The sequence below is a fragment of the Oncorhynchus nerka genome, linkage group LG28, assembly GCF_034236695.1.
Source record: "Oncorhynchus nerka isolate Pitt River linkage group LG28, Oner_Uvic_2.0, whole genome shotgun sequence".
Lineage (NCBI taxonomy): Eukaryota > Metazoa > Chordata > Actinopteri > Salmoniformes > Salmonidae > Oncorhynchus > Oncorhynchus nerka.
The window spans coordinates 4,065,328-4,085,762 of NC_088423.1; the positions used below are offsets into that span (position 1 = coordinate 4,065,328).

At 51.0% G+C, this 20,435-nt stretch overlaps 1 protein-coding gene across 1 annotated transcript in view; it reads left to right on the plus strand.

Annotated features, from left to right (window-relative positions):
* Positions 1-3,825, plus strand: part of LOC115120420 (integrin alpha-9-like) — a 224,493-nt gene extending 220,668 nt beyond the window's left edge. The window contains exon 28 of the mRNA XM_065012599.1: positions 3,402-3,825. Within this exon, the coding sequence (XP_064868671.1) occupies positions 3,402-3,503 (102 nt within the window). The 3' untranslated portion in view covers positions 3,504-3,825. The remainder of the gene's footprint in view (positions 1-3,401) is intronic.
* Positions 3,826-20,435: the final 16,610 nt, after the last annotated feature.

Below are 20,435 nucleotides of genomic sequence, written 5' to 3' on the forward strand. Positions count from 1 at the left end.
CTCGTTTGCTCCTCCCATTGGGAATAGCACGACTAAACCCTGAAATGTTGCTCCTGGAATATACTGTGTGTGTTTGTAACACCAGCCCTCCCTTTCTCCAAGTCCTTGCACTCTGCCAAAGTAAACCCCACATACAAGAGATGCACATGTCCACTATTTCCTCTTTGAGGAAATTCCTGTGGGGAAAAAAACAGGCTGTGTCTCAAATGGCACCCTATTCCATATATAGTGTGTTACTTTTTACCAGGACTCTGAGGGCTCTAATCAGAAGTAGTGCACAATGTTGGGAATAGGGTGCCATTTGGGACACAACCTGTCTGAATCAGAAAGAGACAGAGAGATCTCTTTTGTTGTCTTTTCGCTGAGCTGACCCTTAGTGTTTTCTCACAGTAGCGTCATCTCTATGTTTAGATACACACCATGGATCTGTTGATGTCTATCTATTCATCTGTCTATCTAGCTGATGTTTACTGAATTTCTATATTTTCCTTATACAAACTATACACTGAGTGTACAGAACCGTAGGAACACCTTCCTACTATTGAGTTCGGAACAACCAAAATTTGTCGGGGCCAGGACTCTACAAGGTGTCGAAAGCATTCCACAGGGATGTTTGCTCAATGCTTCCCACAGTTGTGTCAAGTTGACTGGATGTTCTTTGGGTAGTGGACCATTCTTAATACACACAGGAGACTGTTGAGCATGAAAAGCCCAGCTACATTGCAGTTCTTGACACACTGGTGCGCCTGGCGCCTACTACCCGGTTCAAAGGCGCCTACTACCGTACCCGGTTCAAAGGCGCCTACTACCGTACCCGGTTCAATGGCACTTCTATATTTTGCCTTGCCCATTCACTCTCTGGATGGCACACATACACAATCCATGTCTCAATTGTCTCTAGGCTTAAAAATCCTTATTTAACCTGTCTCCTCTCCTTCGGCAGGGTAGCCTAGTGGTTAGAGCATTGGACTAGTAACCGAAAGGTTGCAAGTTCAAATCCCCGAGCTGACTAGGTACAAAACCTGTCGTTCTGCCCCTGAACAGGCAGTTAACCCACTGTTCCTAGGCCGTCATTGAAAATAAGAATTTGTTCTTAACTGACTGAACATTTAGAATAGTAGAATAAAACAAAAAATATAAAACAACATTTTAAACAGGGAAACCTTCATTCCACATAAGCAGAGCCCAGAGCAGCTTCTCCAGCCAGAGAAACCTTCATTCCACATAAGCAGAGCCCAGAGCAGCTTCTCCAGCCAGGGAAACCTTCATTCCACATAAGCAGAGCCCAGAGCAGCTTCTCCAGCCAGAGAAACATTCATTCCACATAAGCAGAGCCCAGAGCAGCTTCTCCAGCCAGGGAAACCTTCATTCCACATAAGCAGAGCCCAGAGCAGCTTCTCCAGCCAGGGAAACCTTCATTCCACATAAGCAGAGCCCAGAGCAGCTTCTCCAGCCAGGGAAACCTTCATTCCACATAAGCAGAGCCCAGAGCAGCTTCTCCAGCCAGAGAAACCTTCATTCCACATAAGCAGAGCCCAGAGCAGCTTCTCCAGCCAGGGAAACCTTCATTCCACATAAGCAGAGCCCAGAGCAGCTTCTCCAGCCAGAGAAACCTTCATTCCACATAAGCAGAGCCCAGAGCAGCTTCTCCAGCCAGATAAACCTTCATTCCACATAAGCAGAGCCCAGAGCAGCTTCTCCAGCCAGGGAAACCTTCATTCCACATAAGCAGAGCCCAGAGCAGCTTCTCCAGCCAGGGAAACCTTCATTCCACATAAGCAGCGCCCAGAGCAGCTTCTCCAGCCAGGGAAACCTTCATTCCACATAAGCAGAGCCCAGAGCAGCTTCTCCAGCCAGGGAAACCTTCATTCCACATAAGCAGAGCCCAGAGCAGCTTCTCCAGCCAGGGAAACCTTCATTCCACATAAGCAGAGCCCAGAGCAGCTTCTCCAGCCAGGGGAACCTTCATTCCACATAAGCAGAGCCCAGAGCAGCTTCTCCAGCCAGGGAAACCTTCATTCCACATAAGCAGAGCCCAGAGCAGCTTCTCCAGCCAGAGAAACCTTCATTCCACATAAGCAGAGCCCAGAGCAGCTTCTCCAGCCAGAGAAACCTTCATTCCACATAAGCAGAGCCCAGAGCAGCTTCTCCAGCCAGGGAAACCTTCATTCCACATAAACAGAGCCCAGAGCAGCTTCTCCAGCCAGGGAAACCTTCATTCCACATAAGCAGAGCCCAGAGCAGCTTCTCCAGCCAGAGAAACCTTCATTCCACATAAGCAGAGCCCAGAGCAGCTTCTCCAGCCAGGGAAACCTTCATTCCACATAAGCAGAGCCCAGAGCAGCTTCTCCAGCCAGAGAAACCTTCATTCCACATAAGCAGAGCCCAGAGCAGCTTCTCCAGCCAGGGAAACCTTCATTCCACATAAACAGAGCCCAGAGCAGCTTCTCCAGCCAGGGAAACCTTCATTCCACATAAGCAGAGCCCAGAGCAGCTTCTCCAGCCAGAGAAACCTTCATTCCACATAAGCAGAGCCCAGAGCAGGTTCTCCAGCCAGGGAAACCTTCATTCCACATAAGCAGAGCCCAGAGCAGCTTCTCCAGCCAGGGAAACCTTCATTCCACATAAGCAGAGCCCAGAGCAGCTTCTCCAGCCAGGGAAACCTTCATTCCACATAAGCAGAGCCCAGAGCAGCTTCTCCAGCCAGGGGAACCTTCATTCCACATACGCAGAGCCCAGAGCAGCTTCTCCAGCCAGGGAAACCTTCATTCCACATAAGCAGAGCCCAGAGCAGCTTCTCCAGCCAGGGAAACCTTCATTCCACATAAACAGAGCCCAGAGCAGCTTCTCCAGCCAGGGAAACCTTCATTCCACATGGCTCTAACCTGGTGGTTTCTGCCTGATGGCCAGTATAATAGAGGCTAGTAAATCTTAACAGGTCAAACATCTAGCCATGGTCCATCTCACTGACCACTGCTCCTTCCCATTGGCCCTTAGAACACCTGACTGCGTTGCCTGGATGGTCTAGTGGTCTAAGTTACAGCCTCAGGAATACATGCAGCAGTCCAAGCGAGGGTTTGAATCTGACCCACTGCTAGCAAATCCTCAGTCTCACTGTCCTATATAATACATTAAAAAATATATATATGAAGCCACTGACCCTAAGAACAGCTGACAGGGGTCAAAGGTCCATCTCACTCACTAACCATTGCACCTGAGATTTAAGCTGTTGACCATTGAGGCCCATATGAGCAGAGGTTACAGACTATCAATCTTAACAGGTCAAACATCTGGTCATAGGTTCACCTCATTAACCACTGAACTGGAGCTAACAGCAAGTGTTTTTCTTCTCTCTCCTTCTCATCCTCTTCTCTCCTCCTTTTCTCATTCCCCTCTCCCAGATGGGTTTCTTCCGCCGACGCTACCGGGAGATCATCGAGGCCGAGAAAAACAGGAAGGACAGAGCTGACGAGAGCTGGGATTGGGTGGAAAAGAACCACTGAGGGAAAGAGAAGACAATGAGAGCACAGGGTGTGGGGATTGGGTCAATGGAGGATCCAATGAGCTGAGGGCTTTCACCACAGCCAGCCAATCAGGAATAAGGGCCCTTCAATCTTCCATATCTGGAAGAGAAATAAATGGTCTCTGGATTCTTTGGAGGGAGACTTTTTTTTGTGCGTGGGAGACTGGGGATCGAGGGAACTAACAGGCAGAAAATTGAGGTGGAGGTTGGTGTCGCTCGCTAGGATCAGATTCATTAAGACCCTAATTCAGTGCAACGGAAATTGGAAATGAGTGTTTCTTATTGAACAAACCCAAGGATTACATTCCTGTTTGTCTGTTTTCTTTCGTTTGGTGTCAAATTAATACAACACTCGCAATAGAATTCAATTAGTCCCTATGGAGGAAACTTCCTGCCAACGGAAATAAACAAAATTGAACTGTTAAAGAAACAACAGGCCTGTTCAGGATGCTGTAATGTTCCAGAACATTCAGATATAAATATATTGTGCAGAACAGACATGATGCGTTAGCTCTAAACATTCTATTTCTATCTGCAATGTTCTGAGTGTTTCACGTCACTGAATACACCCAAGGAGATAGACGTCCTTGGACAGGATGTGGCAATGACGCGGATATTATCGGACGGGACAACAAAAACCCTCAGGGCTCTGTTTTAATAGTAGTGAACATTTATTTTTATATATATTATAGCCATATTGTATTAAATTGGGGCTTTGTGAAATGGTTGGTTCGAGTTTTTGAAGTCGAATGTAAGAATATCTATATGTTTTTTTTTTAAGCACTGATGTCCGAGTTGATGCTATATTTCAGCGTCTTTCCTTTAGTTTCCAGGGCAAAGATACAGCATGTTCTGTTTAGTAAATTAGTCCATTTCTATATGATCCAGTATCGTGAGACGTGGATTTTCTGGAGTGTGAAAGATTGTGTCTTTTTAATTCTGTACTGTTTCCTGCTCACAAATATCTATTTATCTCACACATCTCCCTCTCCTTTCGATAGATAGCTATATGGGCAACCAGCCAAGCAAGTCCTGAAGCCCCACAGAAATACAATTACAGGAGCAGACATTCCCATTCAAGTCAAAATTATATTTCTGTGTGTAGACCTTCCATTCACCATAAACAGAGATATATTTTTTGTCACACATCGAAGTTGTCACTGTCATGAAGAAATGCTGATAACCAAGCAAAAGAGCTCTATGAAATGTTTAATTGATTATACAGTGCATTCGGAAAGTAGTCAGACCTCTTGACTTTTTCCACATTTTGTTGCATTACAGCCTTATTCCAAAATGGATTAAATAAAGTCTTCAGCAATCTACACACAATGCCCCATAATGACAAAGCAAAAACAAGTTTTTAGAAATGTTTTCAAATTTATTAAAAACAAAAAACACCTTATTTACATATTTATTCAGACCCTTTGCTATGAGACTCAAAATTGAGCTCAGGTGCATCCTGTTTCCATTGATCATCCTTGAGATGTTTCTACAACTTTATTGGCGTCCAGCTGTGGTAAATTAAAATGATTGGACATGATTTGGGAAGGCCCACACCTGTCTATATAAGGTCCTACGGTTGACGGAACATATCAGAGCAAAAACCACGCCATGAGGTCGAAGGAATTGTCCGTAGAGCTCCAAGACAGGATTGTGTCGAGGCACAGACCTGGGGAAGGGTACCAAAACATTTCTGCAGCATTGAAGGTCCCCAGGAACACAGTGTCCTCCATCATTCTTAAATGGAAGAAGTTTGGAACCACCAAGACCCTTCTTAGAGCCGGCCACCTGGCCAAACTGAGCAATCAGGGGAGAAGGGACTTGTTCAGGGAGGTGACCAAGTACCCGATAGTCACTCTGACAGAGCTCTAGAGTTCCTTTGTGGAGATGGGACAACCTTCCAGAAGGACAGACATCTCTGCAGCACTCCAATCAGGCATTTACGGTAGAGTGGCCAGACGGAAGCCACTCTTCAGTAAAAGGGGCATGACAGTTTGCCAAAAGGCACCTAAAGACTCTGACCATGAGAAACAAGTTTCTCTGGTCTGATGAAATCAAGATTGAACACTCTGGCCTGAATGCCAAGCGTCACGTCTGGACGAAACCTGGCACCATCCCTACAGTGAAGCATGGGGGTGGCAGAATCATGCTGTACAGATGTTTTTCAGCGGCAGGGACTGGGAGATTAGTTAGGATCGAGGGGAAAGATGAACAGAGTACAGAGAGTACACAGAGAGATTCTTGATGAAAACCTGCTCAAGACCTCAGACTGGGGCGAAGGTTCTCCATCCAACAGGACAACGACCCTAAGCACACAGCCAAGACAAAGCAGGAGTGGCTTCGGGACAAGTCTCTGAATGTCCCTGAGTGGCCCAGCCAGAGCCCGAACTTGAACCCGATCAAAAATCTCTGGAGAGACCTGAAAAAGCTGTGCAGCGACACTTCCCATTCAACATAACAGAGCTTGAGAGGATCTGCAGAGAAGAACGGGAGAAACTCTCCAAATACAGGTGTGTCACGCTTGTAACATCATACCCAAGAAGACTTGAGACTGTAATCACTGCCGAAGGTTCTTCAACAAAGTTCTGTGTAAAAGGTCTGAATACTTATGTAAATGTGATATTTCAGTTTTATTGTTAATACATTTGCAAAAATGCTTTGTCATTATAGGGTATTGTGTTTAGATTGATGAGGAACAAACAAAACTAGGCGTCTGAATTCTTTCGGAATGCACTGTATAAGTTAACGCTTTTCCAGGCCCTCAAAGTGCTTTATACAGTAAAGAGGAAACACACATCATCCACCACCCAGCAACCCATTGACATCATCAACACCATGACATCATCAACCCGTTGACATCATCAACTTTAGCTAGAGAATATCATTTACGCTTCATTTGCCACCTTTCACAAAGTGTGGTGTTTTCAGACTGACAGTGTTGAATGTACTCTGAGTTAGGCCGTGGAGATACTGGATAGATAGCTTAAACAGATATACTAACAATAATTTTTAGCTCAATAACTCATTCTACTTGGCGCAATTAAGCTGAGAAGAACCATGAATACGATGATAGTCTGGAACATTTCACAAATCATGGTCTTTTCCAACAAAATGTTTTAAATGTATCCTATCATATGAACTAGGGGCAGAGATGAGTAGAAAAGCTAACAATGTACCTTTAAATTGCGGTTATACCTATGTAACTAAACAGCAATAACTGTAGTAACAAAATTGTAGTTACATTGTAATATAATGTAATGGTATAGGGCCATGCATTAGATGCTAGTTAGAACAGTTTGGTTGACATTTAAAATGGTGGGGTGTGTGTAAAAAAACACAATCTGTGGAAACTACTAGAAATGTATAAAGAAAAAGTGCAATATAGGCTATATTCTATGAGAATCAAGTGTCAAAAGCTGTTTTGGCGAGTAACTATTGCTCAGGTATGCAGATGATCAATCACAAGCTTAGCCTCTTTCAAAAAGGTTTTCAATTTCAGTAAACCATTTTTTATGATTCTCAATGTAGTGATTATAAAGCCAAACATGACAGTGACCAAATAGGAGTTGGCTATACAGCACAAACAGATCTGGGACCAGGCTAGAGCAATATAAACAGATCTGGGACCAGGCTAGAGCAATATAAACATATCTGGGACCAGGCTAGAGCAATATAAACAGATCTGGGACCAGGCTAGAGCAATATAAACAGATCTGGGACCAGGCTAGAGCAATATAAACAGATCTGGGACCAGGCTAGAGCAATATAAACAGATCTGGGACTAGTACTGAAACGTATAAGATGGTTTACTCTTTGTGGCCAGGTGAACATAGCCTGGATCTAAATTGTTCCATTTCACTATTGTTTCATTTCAATTTTACAATAGTGAAACTGGACAATTCAGTTTGAATCCAGGCTAGGATGAATTTCCTAAAGTCCCCTCCCCATGGCAGAGAAACAGTTTTGACTAGTACCCTATAAATAGCAAGGTAGGGAATGTGCTTCACTCTACTCCATCATGCACAGACTATTAGCTCTATAAGACTTATGGGTACAACTTGTTTTGAAGTCAACATGTTGGAATGTACTGTAAGGAATAAGAACCGATCTGACTGAACAGTCTAGAATACTACCATTTAAAGTTACAATCTGGGATTAATTTGTCTGGGATATACAGCTGAGGGATGAGTGGTACTGGTATATAACGAGAGCTACAATCTGGGATTGTATCCTAGAGAAATAGTCCATTATTTTACTAGGCAAGTCAGTTAAGAACAAATTCTTATTTTCAATGACGGCCTAGGAACAGTGGGTTAACTGCCTGTTCAGGGGCAGAACGACAGATTTGTACCTTGTCAGCTCGGGGATTCGAACTTGCTACCTTTCGGTTACTAGTCCAACGCTCTAACCACTAGGCTACCCTGCCGCCCCTAATCAGTTCTAAGAGACCCATAGCCCTGTAAACCCCAGTGTCTCTTTCTCAGACAGTGAATCTGTGTTATCTGATAATAGGAGTAAACCCAATTTAATCCAGAACGTTCCTTACATGTAATGATGTAATTGACGAACAAGTGAGATGTGTTTGGCTGTGAGATACAGTGCCTTCAGAAAGTATTCACACCCCTTGATCTTTTCCCACATTTTGTTGCCTGAATTTAAAATAGATCAAATTTTAGATTTTGTGTCACTTATCGATGCACAATACCCCATAATGTCACAGTGGAATTTAGTTTTAATACATTTTTACAAATTAATTAAAATGAAAAGCTGAAATGTCTTGCATCAATAAGTATTATACCCCTTCGTTATGACAAGCCTAAATAAGTTCAGGAGTACAAATGTGCTTAACAAGTCACATAATAAGTTGCATGGACTCACTCTCTGTGTAATAAGTGTTTAACATGATTTTTGAATGACAACCTCATCTCTGTATCCCACACATACAGTTACCTGTAAGGTCCCTCAGTCGAGCAGTGAATTTCAAACTCAGATTCAACCACAAAGACCAGGGAGGTTTTCCAATGCCTTGCAAAGAAGGGCACCAATTGGTAGATGGGTACAAAATAAAAGCAGACATGTAATATCCCTTTGAGCATGGTGAAGTTATTAATTACACTTTGGATGGTGTATCAATACACCCAGTCACTACAAAGATGCAGGCGTCCTTCCTAACTCAGTTGCAGGAGAGGAAGAAAACCACTTAAAGATTTCACTATGAGGACAATGGTGACTTTAAAACAGTTACAGAGTTTAATGGCAGTAATGGGAGGAAACTGAGGATGGATTAACAACATTGTAGTCACACCACAATAATAACCTGCATGATAGAGAAAAGAAGGAAGCTCGTACAGAAGAAAAACATCTATCCTGTTTGCAATAATGCATTCAAGTAATACTGCAAAAAATGCGGGAAATACATTTTTTTTTCAAGCATAGTGGTGGTTGCATCATGTTATGGGTATGCTTGTCATCGACAAGGACCAGGGAGTTTTTTTTTAGGATAAAAATAAACGTAATATAACTAAGCACAGTCAAAACACTAGAGGAAAACCTGGTTCAGTCTGCGTTCCAACAGACAGCAAGACAATAACCGAAAACACAAGGCCAAATATACACTGGAGTTGCTTACCAAGACACCATTCAATGTTCCTGAGTGGTAGTTATGACTTAAATCAGCTTGAACATCTTAGGATGAATTTCTTGGCTGTCTAGCAATGATCAACAACGAACTTGACTGAGCTTGAAGAATTTTTTGAAGAAGAATGGGAAAATATTGTACAATCCAGGTGTGCAAAACTCTGAGATTTACCCCAAAAGACTCACAGCTGTAATCGCTGCCAAAGATGATTCTAACATTTATTGACTCATGGTTGAATACTTATCTAATCAAGATATATTAGTTTTATTTCCATAAAAATACATTATTAAATTTTTCTTCCACTTTGGAATTACAGATTGTTGTGTGCATATCGTTGACCAAAAAATTAGAAATCCATTTTAATCTCACTTTGTAACACAACAGAAAGTCAAGGTGTGTGAATACTTTTTGAAGGCAGTTTGTCTTTTTAGACTGACAGGTTGTGCGTTTATGAAAGGGTTGAAGAGTTTATGAATGTGCAATCCCAAATTAAGCATGTGATGGGTATAAAAAGATAAGTGGCACATATATATAAACGGTCTTCGGAGGTTCGGAGGGGCCTTTGTGTGATGGTGATGAAATTAGATAAGTGTCTCAGCATCGCTCTAACTAGGGCTCATTCAGTCTGTGTCGCTGAAGCGTTACAGTTTGCGCCATAGAAATGTAAAGGTAATTTCTGATTAAGTCAATATATGCAGTGTTTACCATGAATGCAGTTTCAACTAACAGAGGATTTATACTACACAAGCGTCACTTGCCTAGCCACGCTACCATCGCACTCGTGTGCGTCCTAGTGGTACCTATCAACAGCCATTGTCAGCCAATCCAGTAGGAGTGGAAGCTATGGTGAGCTTTGATTGGTCTCTCGCATTGCGATTTCGCAGAGGATTTGAATTATGTTTGTCTTTCCCAAACTTCAGCTCCCTCGCCCATGCTCGCATCACTCAGCGGTCCTCCCGCTCAATCCACTTAATTCAATTGAAAGTTAATAGCTTCCGGTTTTCCACTGCGCGATGCTACTTGCTAGTATAAACGGGCCGTAATGCGGGAAGGCTGAACTTCCGCAGATTGAATAGAGCCCGAAATTAAGTATAGTTTTTGAAAGCCAGCTTGTGCAGTGCTCTGTTACCCGACTAAAAGGCTAAAACACTTTACTGTGCTCACTATGCTGGCTTAGGTCTATCTCAATCATGCTGCATTGATCTTTGATTGGTTGATTTGTTAGAAATACACCTTATATTTTAATGTCACTCCTTCCTTTCACTGGCATGGCAAATACTGCACACATTCACCATCTCCTCTGCACCTGATTTAGTTATCTAATCATATTAGCAGAGAGGTAAACACTTTACATGTTGGGTTGTATTTTAACTGTGATGGTTTAGTTTTGTATTTCTATGTCGTTTCACCTGTATCACACATTAGGATGCTGTATTAGATAAACTACTGTCTATATGTTTGATGTTTAAGCTCATGTTCAATCTTTATAATTATCTGTTGATAAATCCGAAATTAAAACTGTGGTTTTCTCTTTTTCTTTAATCAAGAAATGTTCTCCCAGTTTGACATTGCTGCAGCGGATTGCTTTTTTGTGGTGTTTGGTAAGATCTGCTGGCAGACTGCTAGCAGTCTTTTCTCACACAGTCAAAATGAGAAGTGGGAAACGTAAGCTGATACATCAGCACATCAAGCAGAGGGGGCCGGAGACCCCAGAGCAGTTCACTCAGCTAGAGGGGGCCAGAGGGACCAGAACAGTTCACTCAGCTAGAGGGGGCCGGAGGGACTGGAGCAGTTCACTCAGCTAGAGGGGGCCGGAGACCCCAGAACAGTTCACTCAGCTAGAGGGGGCCAGAGGGACCAGAACAGTTCACTCAGCTAGAGGGGGCCAGAGGGACCGGAACAGTTCACTCAGCTAGAGGGGGCCGGAGGGACTGGAGCAGTTAACTCAGCTAGAGGGGGCCGGAGGGACCAGAACAGTTCACTCCGCTAGAGGCGGCCGGAGGGACCAGAACAGTTCACTCAGCTAGAGGGGGCCAGAGGGACCAGAACAGTTCACTCAGCTAGAGGGGGCCGGAGGGACCAGAACAGTTCACTCAGCTAGAGGGGGCCAGAGACCCCAGAACAGTTCACTCAGCTAGAGGGGGCCAGAGACCCCAGAACAGTTCACTCAGCTAGAGGGGGCCAGAGACCCCAGAACAGTTCACTCAGCTAGAGGGGTCCGGAGGGACTGGAACAGTTCACTCAGCTAGAGGCGGCCGGAGGGACTGGAGCAGTTCACTCAGCTAGAGGGGGCCGGAGGGACCATAACAGTTCACTCAGCTAGAGGCGGACGGAGGGACCAGAACAGTTCACTCAGCTAGAGGGGGCCAGAGACCCCAGAACAGTTCACTCAGCTAGAGGGGGCCGGAGACCCCAGAACAGTTCACTCAGCTAGAGGGGGCCAGAGACCCCAGAACAGTTCACTCAGCTAGAGGGGGCCGGAGACCCCAGAACAGTTCACTCAGCTCGAGGGGGCCGGAGGGACCTGAACAGTTCACTCAGTTAGAGGGGGCCGGAGACTCCAGAGAAATTCACTCAGCTAGAGGGGGCCGGAGGGACCAGAACAGTTCACTCAGCTAGAGGGACCAGAACAGTTCACTCAGTTAGAGGGGGCCGGAGGGACCCAGAACAGTTCACTCAGCTAGAGGGGGCCAGAGGGACCGGAACAGTTCACTCAGCTAGAGGGGGCCAGAGACCCCAGAACAGTTCACTCAGCTAGAGGGGGCCAGAGGGACCAGAACAGTTCACTCAGCTAGAGGCAGACGGAGGGACCAGAACAGTTCACTCAGCTAGAGGGGGCCGGAGGGACCAGAACAGTTCACTCAGCTAGAGGGGGCCAGAGACCCCAGAACAGTTCACTCAGCTAGAGGGGGCCAGAGGGACCAGAACAGTTCACTCAGCTCGAGGGGGCCAGAGGGACCGGAACAGTTCACTCAGCTAGAGGGGGCCGGAGTCTCTGGAGCAATTCACTCAGCTAGAGGGGGCCGGAGGGACCTGAACAGTTCACTCAGTTAGAGGGGGCCGGAGACCCCAGAACAGTTCACTCAGCTAGAGGGGGCCAGAGGGACCAGAACAGTTCACTCAGCTCGAGGGGGCCAGAGGGACCGGAACAGTTCACTCAGCTCGAGGGGGCCGGAGCATCCAGAGAAATTCACTCAGCTAGAGGGGGCCGGAGGGACCAGAACAGTTCACTCAGCTAGAGGGACCAGAACAGTTCACTCAGTTAGAGGGGTCGGAGACCCCAGAACAGTTCACTCAGCTAGAGGGGGCCAGAGGGACCGGAACAGTTCACTCAGCTAGAGGGGGCCAGAGACCCCAGAACAGTTCACTCAGCTAGAGGGGGCCAGAGGGACCAGAACAGTTCACTCAGCTAGAGGCGGCCGGAGGGACCAGAGCAGTTCACTCAGCTAGAGGGGGCCGGAGAGACCAGAACAGTTCACTCAGCTAGAGGGGGCCAGAGGTACCAGAACAGTTCACTCAGCTAGAGGGGGCCGGAGACCCCAGAACAGTTCACTCAGCTAGAGGCGGACGGAGGGACCAGAACAGTTCACTCAGCTAGAGGGGGCCGGAGGGACCAGAACAGTTCACTCAGCTAGAGGGGGCCGGAGGGACCAGAACAGTTCACTCAGCTAGAGGGGGCCGGAGGGACCAGAACAGTTCACTCAGCTAGAGGCGGCCGGAGGGACCAGAACAGTTCACTCAGCTAGAGGGGCCAGAGGGACCAGAACAGTTCACTCAGCTAGAGGGGGCCAGAGGGACCAGAACAGTTCACTCAGCTAGAGGGGGCCAGAGGGACCAGAACAGTTCACTCAGCTAGAGGGGGCCAGAGGGACCAGAACAGTTCACTCAGCTAGAGGGGGCCGGATGGACTGGAGCAGTTCACTCAGCTAGAGGGGGCCAGAGGACCAGAACAGTTCACTCAGCTAGAGGGGGCCGGAGGGACTGGAGCAGTTCACTCAGCTAATGGGGGCCGGAGACCCCAGAACAGTTCACTTAGCTAGAGGGGGCCAGAGGGACCAGAACAGTTCACTCAGCTCGAGGGGGCCAGAGGGACCGGAACAGTTCACTGAGCTAGAGGGGGCCGGAGTCTCTGGAGCAATTCACTCAGCTAGAGGGGGCCGGAGGGACCAGAACAGTTCACTCAGCTAGAGGGACCTGAACAGTTCACTCAGTTAGAGGGGGCCGGAGACCCCAGAACAGTTCACTCAGCTAGAGGGGGCCGGAGACCTCAGAACAGTTCACTCAGCTAGAGGGGGTAGGGGGACCAGAACAGTTCACACAGCTAGAGGTGGCCGGAGGGACCAGAACAGTTCACTCAGCTAGAGGGGGCCGAGACCCCAGAACAGTTCACTCAGCTAGAGGGGGCCAGAGGGACCAGAACAGTTCACTCAGCTAGAGGGGGCCGGAGGGACCAGAACAGTTCACTCAGCTAGAGGGGGCCAGAGACCCCAGAACAGTTCACTCAGCTAGAGGGGGCCGGAGACCCCAGAACAGTTCACTCAGCTAGAGGGGGCCAGAGGGACCAGAACAGTTCACTCAGCTAGAGGGGGCCAGAGGGACCGGAACAGTTCACTCAGCTAGAGGGGGCCGGAGTCTCTGGAGCAATTCACTCAGCTAGAGGGGGCCGGAGGGACCTGAACAGTTCACTCAGTTAGAGGGGGCCGGAGACTCCAGAGAAATTCACTCAGCTAGAGGGGGCCGGAGGGACCAGAACAGTTCACTCAGCTAGAGGGACCAGAACAGTTCACTCAGTTAGAGGGGTCGGAGACCCCAGAACAGTTCACTCAGCTAGAGGGGGCCAGAGGGACCGGAACAGTTCACTCAGCTAGAGGGGGCCAGAGACCCCAGAACAGTTCACTCAGCTAGAGGGGGCCAGAGGGACCAGAACAGTTCACTCAGCTAGAGGCGGCCGGAGGGACCAGAGCAGTTCACTCAGCTAGAGGGGGCCGGAGAGACCAGAACAGTTCACTCAGCTAGAGGGGGCCAGAGGGACCAGAACAGTTCACTCAGCTAGAGGGGGCCGGAGACCCCAGAACAGTTCACTCAGCTAGAGGCGGACGGAGGGACCAGAACAGTTCACTCAGCTAGAGGGGGCCGGAGGGACCAGAACAGTTCACTCAGCTAGAGGGGGCCAGAGGGACCAGAACAGTTCACTCAGCTAGAGGCGGCCGGAGGGACCAGAACAGTTCACTCAGCTAGAGGCGGCCAGAGGGACCAGAACAGTTCACTCAGCTAGAGGGGGCCAGAGGGACCAGAACAGTTCACTCAGCTAGAGGGGGCCAGAGGGACCAGAACAGTTCACTCAGCTAGAGGGGGCCGGATGGACTGGAGCAGTTCACTCAGCTAGAGGGGGCCAGAGGGACCAGAACAGTTCACTCAGCTAGAGGGGGCCGGAGGGACTGGAGCAGTTCACTCAGCTAATGGGGGCCGGAGACCCCAGAACAGTTCACTTAGCTAGAGGGGGCCAGAGGGACCAGAACAGTTCACTCAGCTCGAGGGGGCCAGAGGGACCGGAACAGTTCACTGAGCTAGAGGGGCCGGAGTCTCTGGAGCAATTCACTCAGCTAGAGGGGCCGGAGGGACCAGAACAGTTCACTCAGCTAGAGGGACCTGAACAGTTCACTCAGTTAGAGGGGGCCGGAAACACCAGAACAGTTCACTCAGCTAGAGGGGGCCGGAGACCTCAGAACAGTTCACTCAGCTAGAGGGGGTAGGGGGGACCAGAACAGTTCACACAGCTAGAGGTGGCCGGAGGGACCAGAACAGTTCACTCAGCTAGAGGGGGCCGAGACCCCAGAACAGTTCACTCAGCTAGAGGGGGCCAGAGGGACCAGAACAGTTCACTCAGCTAGAGGGGGCCGGAGGGACCAGAACAGTTCACTCAGCTAGAGGGGCCAGAGACCCCAGAACAGTTCACTCAGTAGAGGGGCCGGAGGGACCAGAACAGTTCACTCCGCTAGAGGGGCCGGAGGGACCAGAACAGTTCACTCAGCTAGAGGGGGCCGGAGGGACCAGAACAGTTCACTCAGCTAGAGGGGGCCGGAGGGACCAGAACAGTTCACTCAGCTAGAGGGGGCCAGAGACCCCAGAACAGTTCACTCAGCTAGAGGTGGCCGGAGGGACCAGAACAGTTCACTCCGCTAGAGGGGCCGGAGGGACCAGAACAGTTCACTCAGCTAGAGGGGGCCGGAGGGACCAGAACAGTTCACTCAGCTAGAGGGGGCCGGAGGGACCAGAACAGTTCACTCAGCTAGAGGGGGCCAGAGGACCGAACAGTTCACTCAGCTAGAGGGGGCCAGAGGGACCAGAACAGTTCACTCAGCTAGAGGGGGCCAGAGGGACCAGAACAGTTCACTCAGCTAGAGGGGGCCGGAGGGACCAGAACAGTTCACTCAGCTAGAGGGGGCCGGAGGGACCAGAGCAGTTCACTCAGCTAGAGGGGGCCGGAGAGACCAGAACAGTTCACTCAGCTAGAGGGGGCCAGAGACCCCAGAACAGTTCACTCAGCTAGAGGCGGACGGAGGGACCAGAACAGTTCACTCAGCTAGAGGGGGCCGGAGGGACCAGAACAGTTCACTCAGCTAGAGGGGGCCGGAGGGACTGGAGCAGTTCACTCAGCTAATGGGGGCCGGAGACCCCAGAACAGTTCAGTTAGCTAGAGGGGGCCAGAGGGACCAGAACAGTTCACTCAGCTCGAGGGGGCCAGAGGGACCGGAACAGTTCACTGAGCTAGAGGGGGCCGGAGTCTCTGGAGCAATTCACTCAGCTAGAGGGGGCCGGAGGGACCAGAACAGTTCACTCAGCTAGAGGGACCTGAACAGTTCACTCAGTTAGAGGGGGCCGGAAACACCAGAACAGTTCACTCAGCTAGAGGGGGCCGGAGACCTCAGAACAGTTCACTCAGCTAGAGGGGGCCGGAGGGACCAGAACAGTTCACTCAGCTAGAGGGACCAGAACAGTTCACTCAGTTAGAGGGGTCGGAGACCCCAGAACAGTTCACTCAGCTAGAGGGGGCCAGAGGGACCGGAACAGTTCACTCAGCTAGAGGGGGCCAGAGACCCCAGAACAGTTCACTCAGCTAGAGGGGGCCAGAGGGACCAGAACAGTTCACTCAGCTAGAGGGGGCCGGAGACCCCAGAACAGTTCACTCAGCTAGAGGCGGACGGAGGGACCAGAACAGTTCACTCAGCTAGAGGGGGCCGGAGGGACCGGAACAGTTCACTCAGCTAGAGGGGGCCAGAGGGACCAGAACAGTTCACTCAGCTAGAGGCGGCCGGAGGGACCGGAACAGTTCACTCAGCTAATGGGGGCCGGAGACCCCAGAACAGTTCACTTAGCTAGAGGGGGCCAGAGGGACCAGAACAGTTCACTCAGCTCGAGGGGGCCAGAGGGACCGGAACAGTTCACTGAGCTAGAGGGGGCCGGAGTCTCTGGAGCAATTCACTCAGCTAGAGGGGGCCGGAGGGACCAGAACAGTTCACTCAGCTAGAGGGACCTGAACAGTTCACTCAGTTAGAGGGGGCCGGAAACACCAGAACAGTTCACTCAGCTAGAGGTGGCCGGAGGGACCAGAACAGTTCACTCAGCTAGAGGGGCCGAGACCCCAGAACAGTTCACTCAGCTAGAGGGGCCAGAGGGACCAGAACAGTTCACTCAGCTAGAGGGGCCGGAGGGACCAGAACAGTTCACTCAGCTAGAGGGGCCAGAGACCCCAGAACAGTTCACTCAGCTAGAGGGGCCGGAGGGACCAGAACAGTTCACTCAGCTAGAGGTGGCCGGAGGGACCAGAACAGTTCACTCAGCTAGAGGGGCCGGAGGGACCAGAACAGTTCACTCAGCTAGAGGGGGCCGGAGGGACCAGAACAGTTCACTCAGCTAGAGGGGGCCAGAGACCCCAGAACAGTTCACTCAGTAGAGGGGGCCGGAGGGACCAGAACAGTTCACTCCGCTAGAGGTGGCCGGAGGGACCAGAACAGTTCACTCAGCTAGAGGGGGCCGGAGGGACCAGAACAGTTCACTCCGCTAGAGGCGGCCGGAGGGACCAGAACAGTTCACTCAGCTAGAGGGGGCCAGAGGGACCAGAACAGTTCACTCAGCTAGAGGGGGCCAGAGGGACCAGAACAGTTCACTCAGCTAGAGGGGGCCGGAGGGACAGGAGCAGTTCACTGAGCTAGAGGGGGCCAGAGGGACCAGAACAGTTCACTCAGCTAGAGGGGGCCGGAGGGACCAGAACAGTTCACTCAGCTAGAGGGGGCCGGAGGGACCAGAGCAGTTCACTCAGCTAGAGGGGGCCGGAGAGACCAGAACAGTTCACTCAGCTAGAGGGGGCCAGAGACCCCAGAACAGTTCACTCAGCTAGAGGCGGACGGAGGGTCCAGAACAGTTCACTCAGCTAGAGGGGGCCGGAGGGACCAGAACAGTTCACTCAGCTAGAGGGGGCCAGAGGGACCAGAACAGTTCACTCAGCTAGAGGCGGCCGGAGGGACCAGAACAGTTCACTCAGCTAGAGGCGGCCGGAGGGACCAGAACAGTTCACTCAGCTAGAGGGGGCCAGAGGGACCAGAACAGTTCACTCAGCTAGAGGGGGCCAGAGGGACCAGAACAGTTCACTCAGCTAGAGGGGGCCGGATGGACTGGAGCAGTTCACTCAGCTAGAGGGGGCCAGAGGACCAGAACAGTTCACTCAGCTAGAGGGGGCCGGAGGGACTGGAGCAGTTCACTCAGCTAATGGGGGCCGGAGACCCCAGAACAGTTCAGTTAGCTAGAGGGGCCAGAGGGACCAGAACAGTTCACTCAGCTCGAGGGGGCCAGAGGGACCGGAACAGTTCACTGAGCTAGAGGGGGCCGGAGTCTCTGGAGCAATTCACTCAGCTAGAGGGGGCCGGAGGGACCAGAACAGTTCACTCAGCTAGAGGGACCTGAACAGTTCACTCAGTTAGAGGGGCCGGAAACACCAGAACAGTTCACTCAGCTAGAGGGGCCGGAGACCTCAGAACAGTTCACTCAGCTAGAGGGGGCCGGGGGACCAGAACAGTTCACACAGCTAGAGGTGGCCGGAGGGACCAGAACAGTTCACTCAGCTAGAGGGGGCGAGACCCCAGGACAGTTCACTCAGCTAGAGGGGCCAGAGGGACCAGAACAGTTCACTCAGCTAGAGGGGGCCGGAGGGACCAGAACAGTTCACTCAGCTAGAGGGGCCGGAGGACCAGAACAGTTCACTCAGCTAGAGGGGGCCAGAGACCCCAGAACAGTTCACTCAGCTAGAGGGGCCGGAGGGACCAGAACAGTTCACTCAGCTAGAGGTGGCCGGAGGGACCAGAACAGTTCACTCAGCTAGAGGGGCCGGAGGGACAGAACAGTTCACTCCGCTAGAGGCGGCCGGAGGGACCAGAACAGTTCACTCAGCTAGAGGGGGCCAGAGGGACCAGAACAGTTCACTCAGCTAGAGGGGGCCAGAGGGACCAGAACAGTTCACTCAGCTAGAGGGGGCCGGAGGGACAGGATCAGTTCACTCAGCTAGAGGGGGCCAGAGGGACCAGAACAGTTCACTCAGCTAGAGGGGGCCGGAGGGACCAGAACAGTTCACTCAGCTAGAGGGGGCCGGAGGGACCAGAGCAGTTCACTCAGCTAGAGGGGGCCGGAGAGACCAGAACAGTTCACTCAGCTAGAGGGGGCCAGAGGGACCAGAACAGTTCACTCAGCTAGAGGGGGCCAGAGACCCCAGAACAGTTCACTCAGCTAGAGGGGTCCAGAGGGACTGGAACAGTTCACTCAGCTAGAGGGGCCGGAGGACTGGAGCAGTTCACTCAGCTAGAGGGGGCCGGAGACCCCAGAACAGTTCACTCAGCTAGAGGCGGACGGAGGGACCAGAACAGTTCACTCAGCTAGAGGGGGCCGGAGGGACCAGAACAGTTCACTCAGCTAGAGGTGGCCGGAGGGACCAGAACAGTTCACTCAGCTAGAGGGGGCCGAGACCCCAGAACAGTTCACTCAGCTAGAGGGGGCCAGAGGGACCAGAACAGTTCACTCAGCTAGAGGGGCCGGAGGGACCAGAACAGTTCACTCAGCTAGAGGGCCAGAGACCCCAGAACAGTTCACTCAGTAGAGGGGGCCGGAGGGACCAGAACAGTTCACTCCGCTAGAGGTGGCCGGAGGGACCAGAACAGTTCACTCAGCTAGAGGGGGCCGGAGGGACCAGAACAGTTCACTCAGCTAGAGGGGGCCGGAGGGACCAGAACAGTTCACTCAGCTAGAGGGGGCCAGAGACCCCAGAACAGTTCACTCAGTAGAGGTGGCCGGAGGGACCAGAACAGTTCACTCCGCTAGAGGTGGCCGGAGGGACCAGAACAGTTCACTCAGCTAGAGGGGGCCGGAGGGACCAGAACAGTTCACTCCGCTAGAGGCGGCCGGAGGGACCAGAACAGTTCACTCAGCTAGAGGGGGCCAGAGGGACCAGAACAGTTCACTCAGCTAGAGGGGGCCAGAGGGACCAGAACAGTTCACTCAGCTAGAGGGGGCCAGAGGGACCAGAACAGTTCACTCAGCTAGAGGGGCCGGAGGGACAGGAGCAGTTCACTGAGCTAGAGGGGGCCAGAGGGACCAGAACAGTTCACTCAGCTAGAGGGGGCCGGAGGGACCAGAACAGTTCACTCAGCTAGAGGGGGCCGGAGGGACCAGAACAGTTCACTCAGCTAGAGGGGCCAGAGACCAGAACAGTTCACTCAGCTAGAGGGGGCCAGAGACCCCAGAACAGTTCACTCAGCTAGAGGGGGCCGGAGGGACCAGAACAGTTCACTCAGCTAGAGGGGGCCGGAGGGACCAGAACAGTTCACTCAGCTAGAGGGGCCAGAGGGACCAGAACAGTTCACTCAGCTAGAGGCGGCCGGAGGGACCAGAACAGTTCACTCAGCTAGAGGGGGCCGGAGGGACCAGAACAGTTCACTCAGCTAGAGGGGCCGGAGGGACCAGAACAGTTCACTCAGCTAGAGGGGGCCGGAGAGACCAGAACAGTTCACTCAGCTAGAGGGGGCCGGAGAGACCAGAACAGTTCACTCAGCTAGAGGGGGCCAGAGACCCCAGAACAGTTCACTCAGCTAGAGGGGTCCAGAGGGACTGGAACAGTTCACTCAGCTAGAGGCGGCCGGAGGGACTGGAGCAGTTCACTCAGCTAGAGGGGGCCGGAGACCCCAGAACAGTTCACTCAGCTAGAGGCGGACGGAGGGACCAGAACAGTTC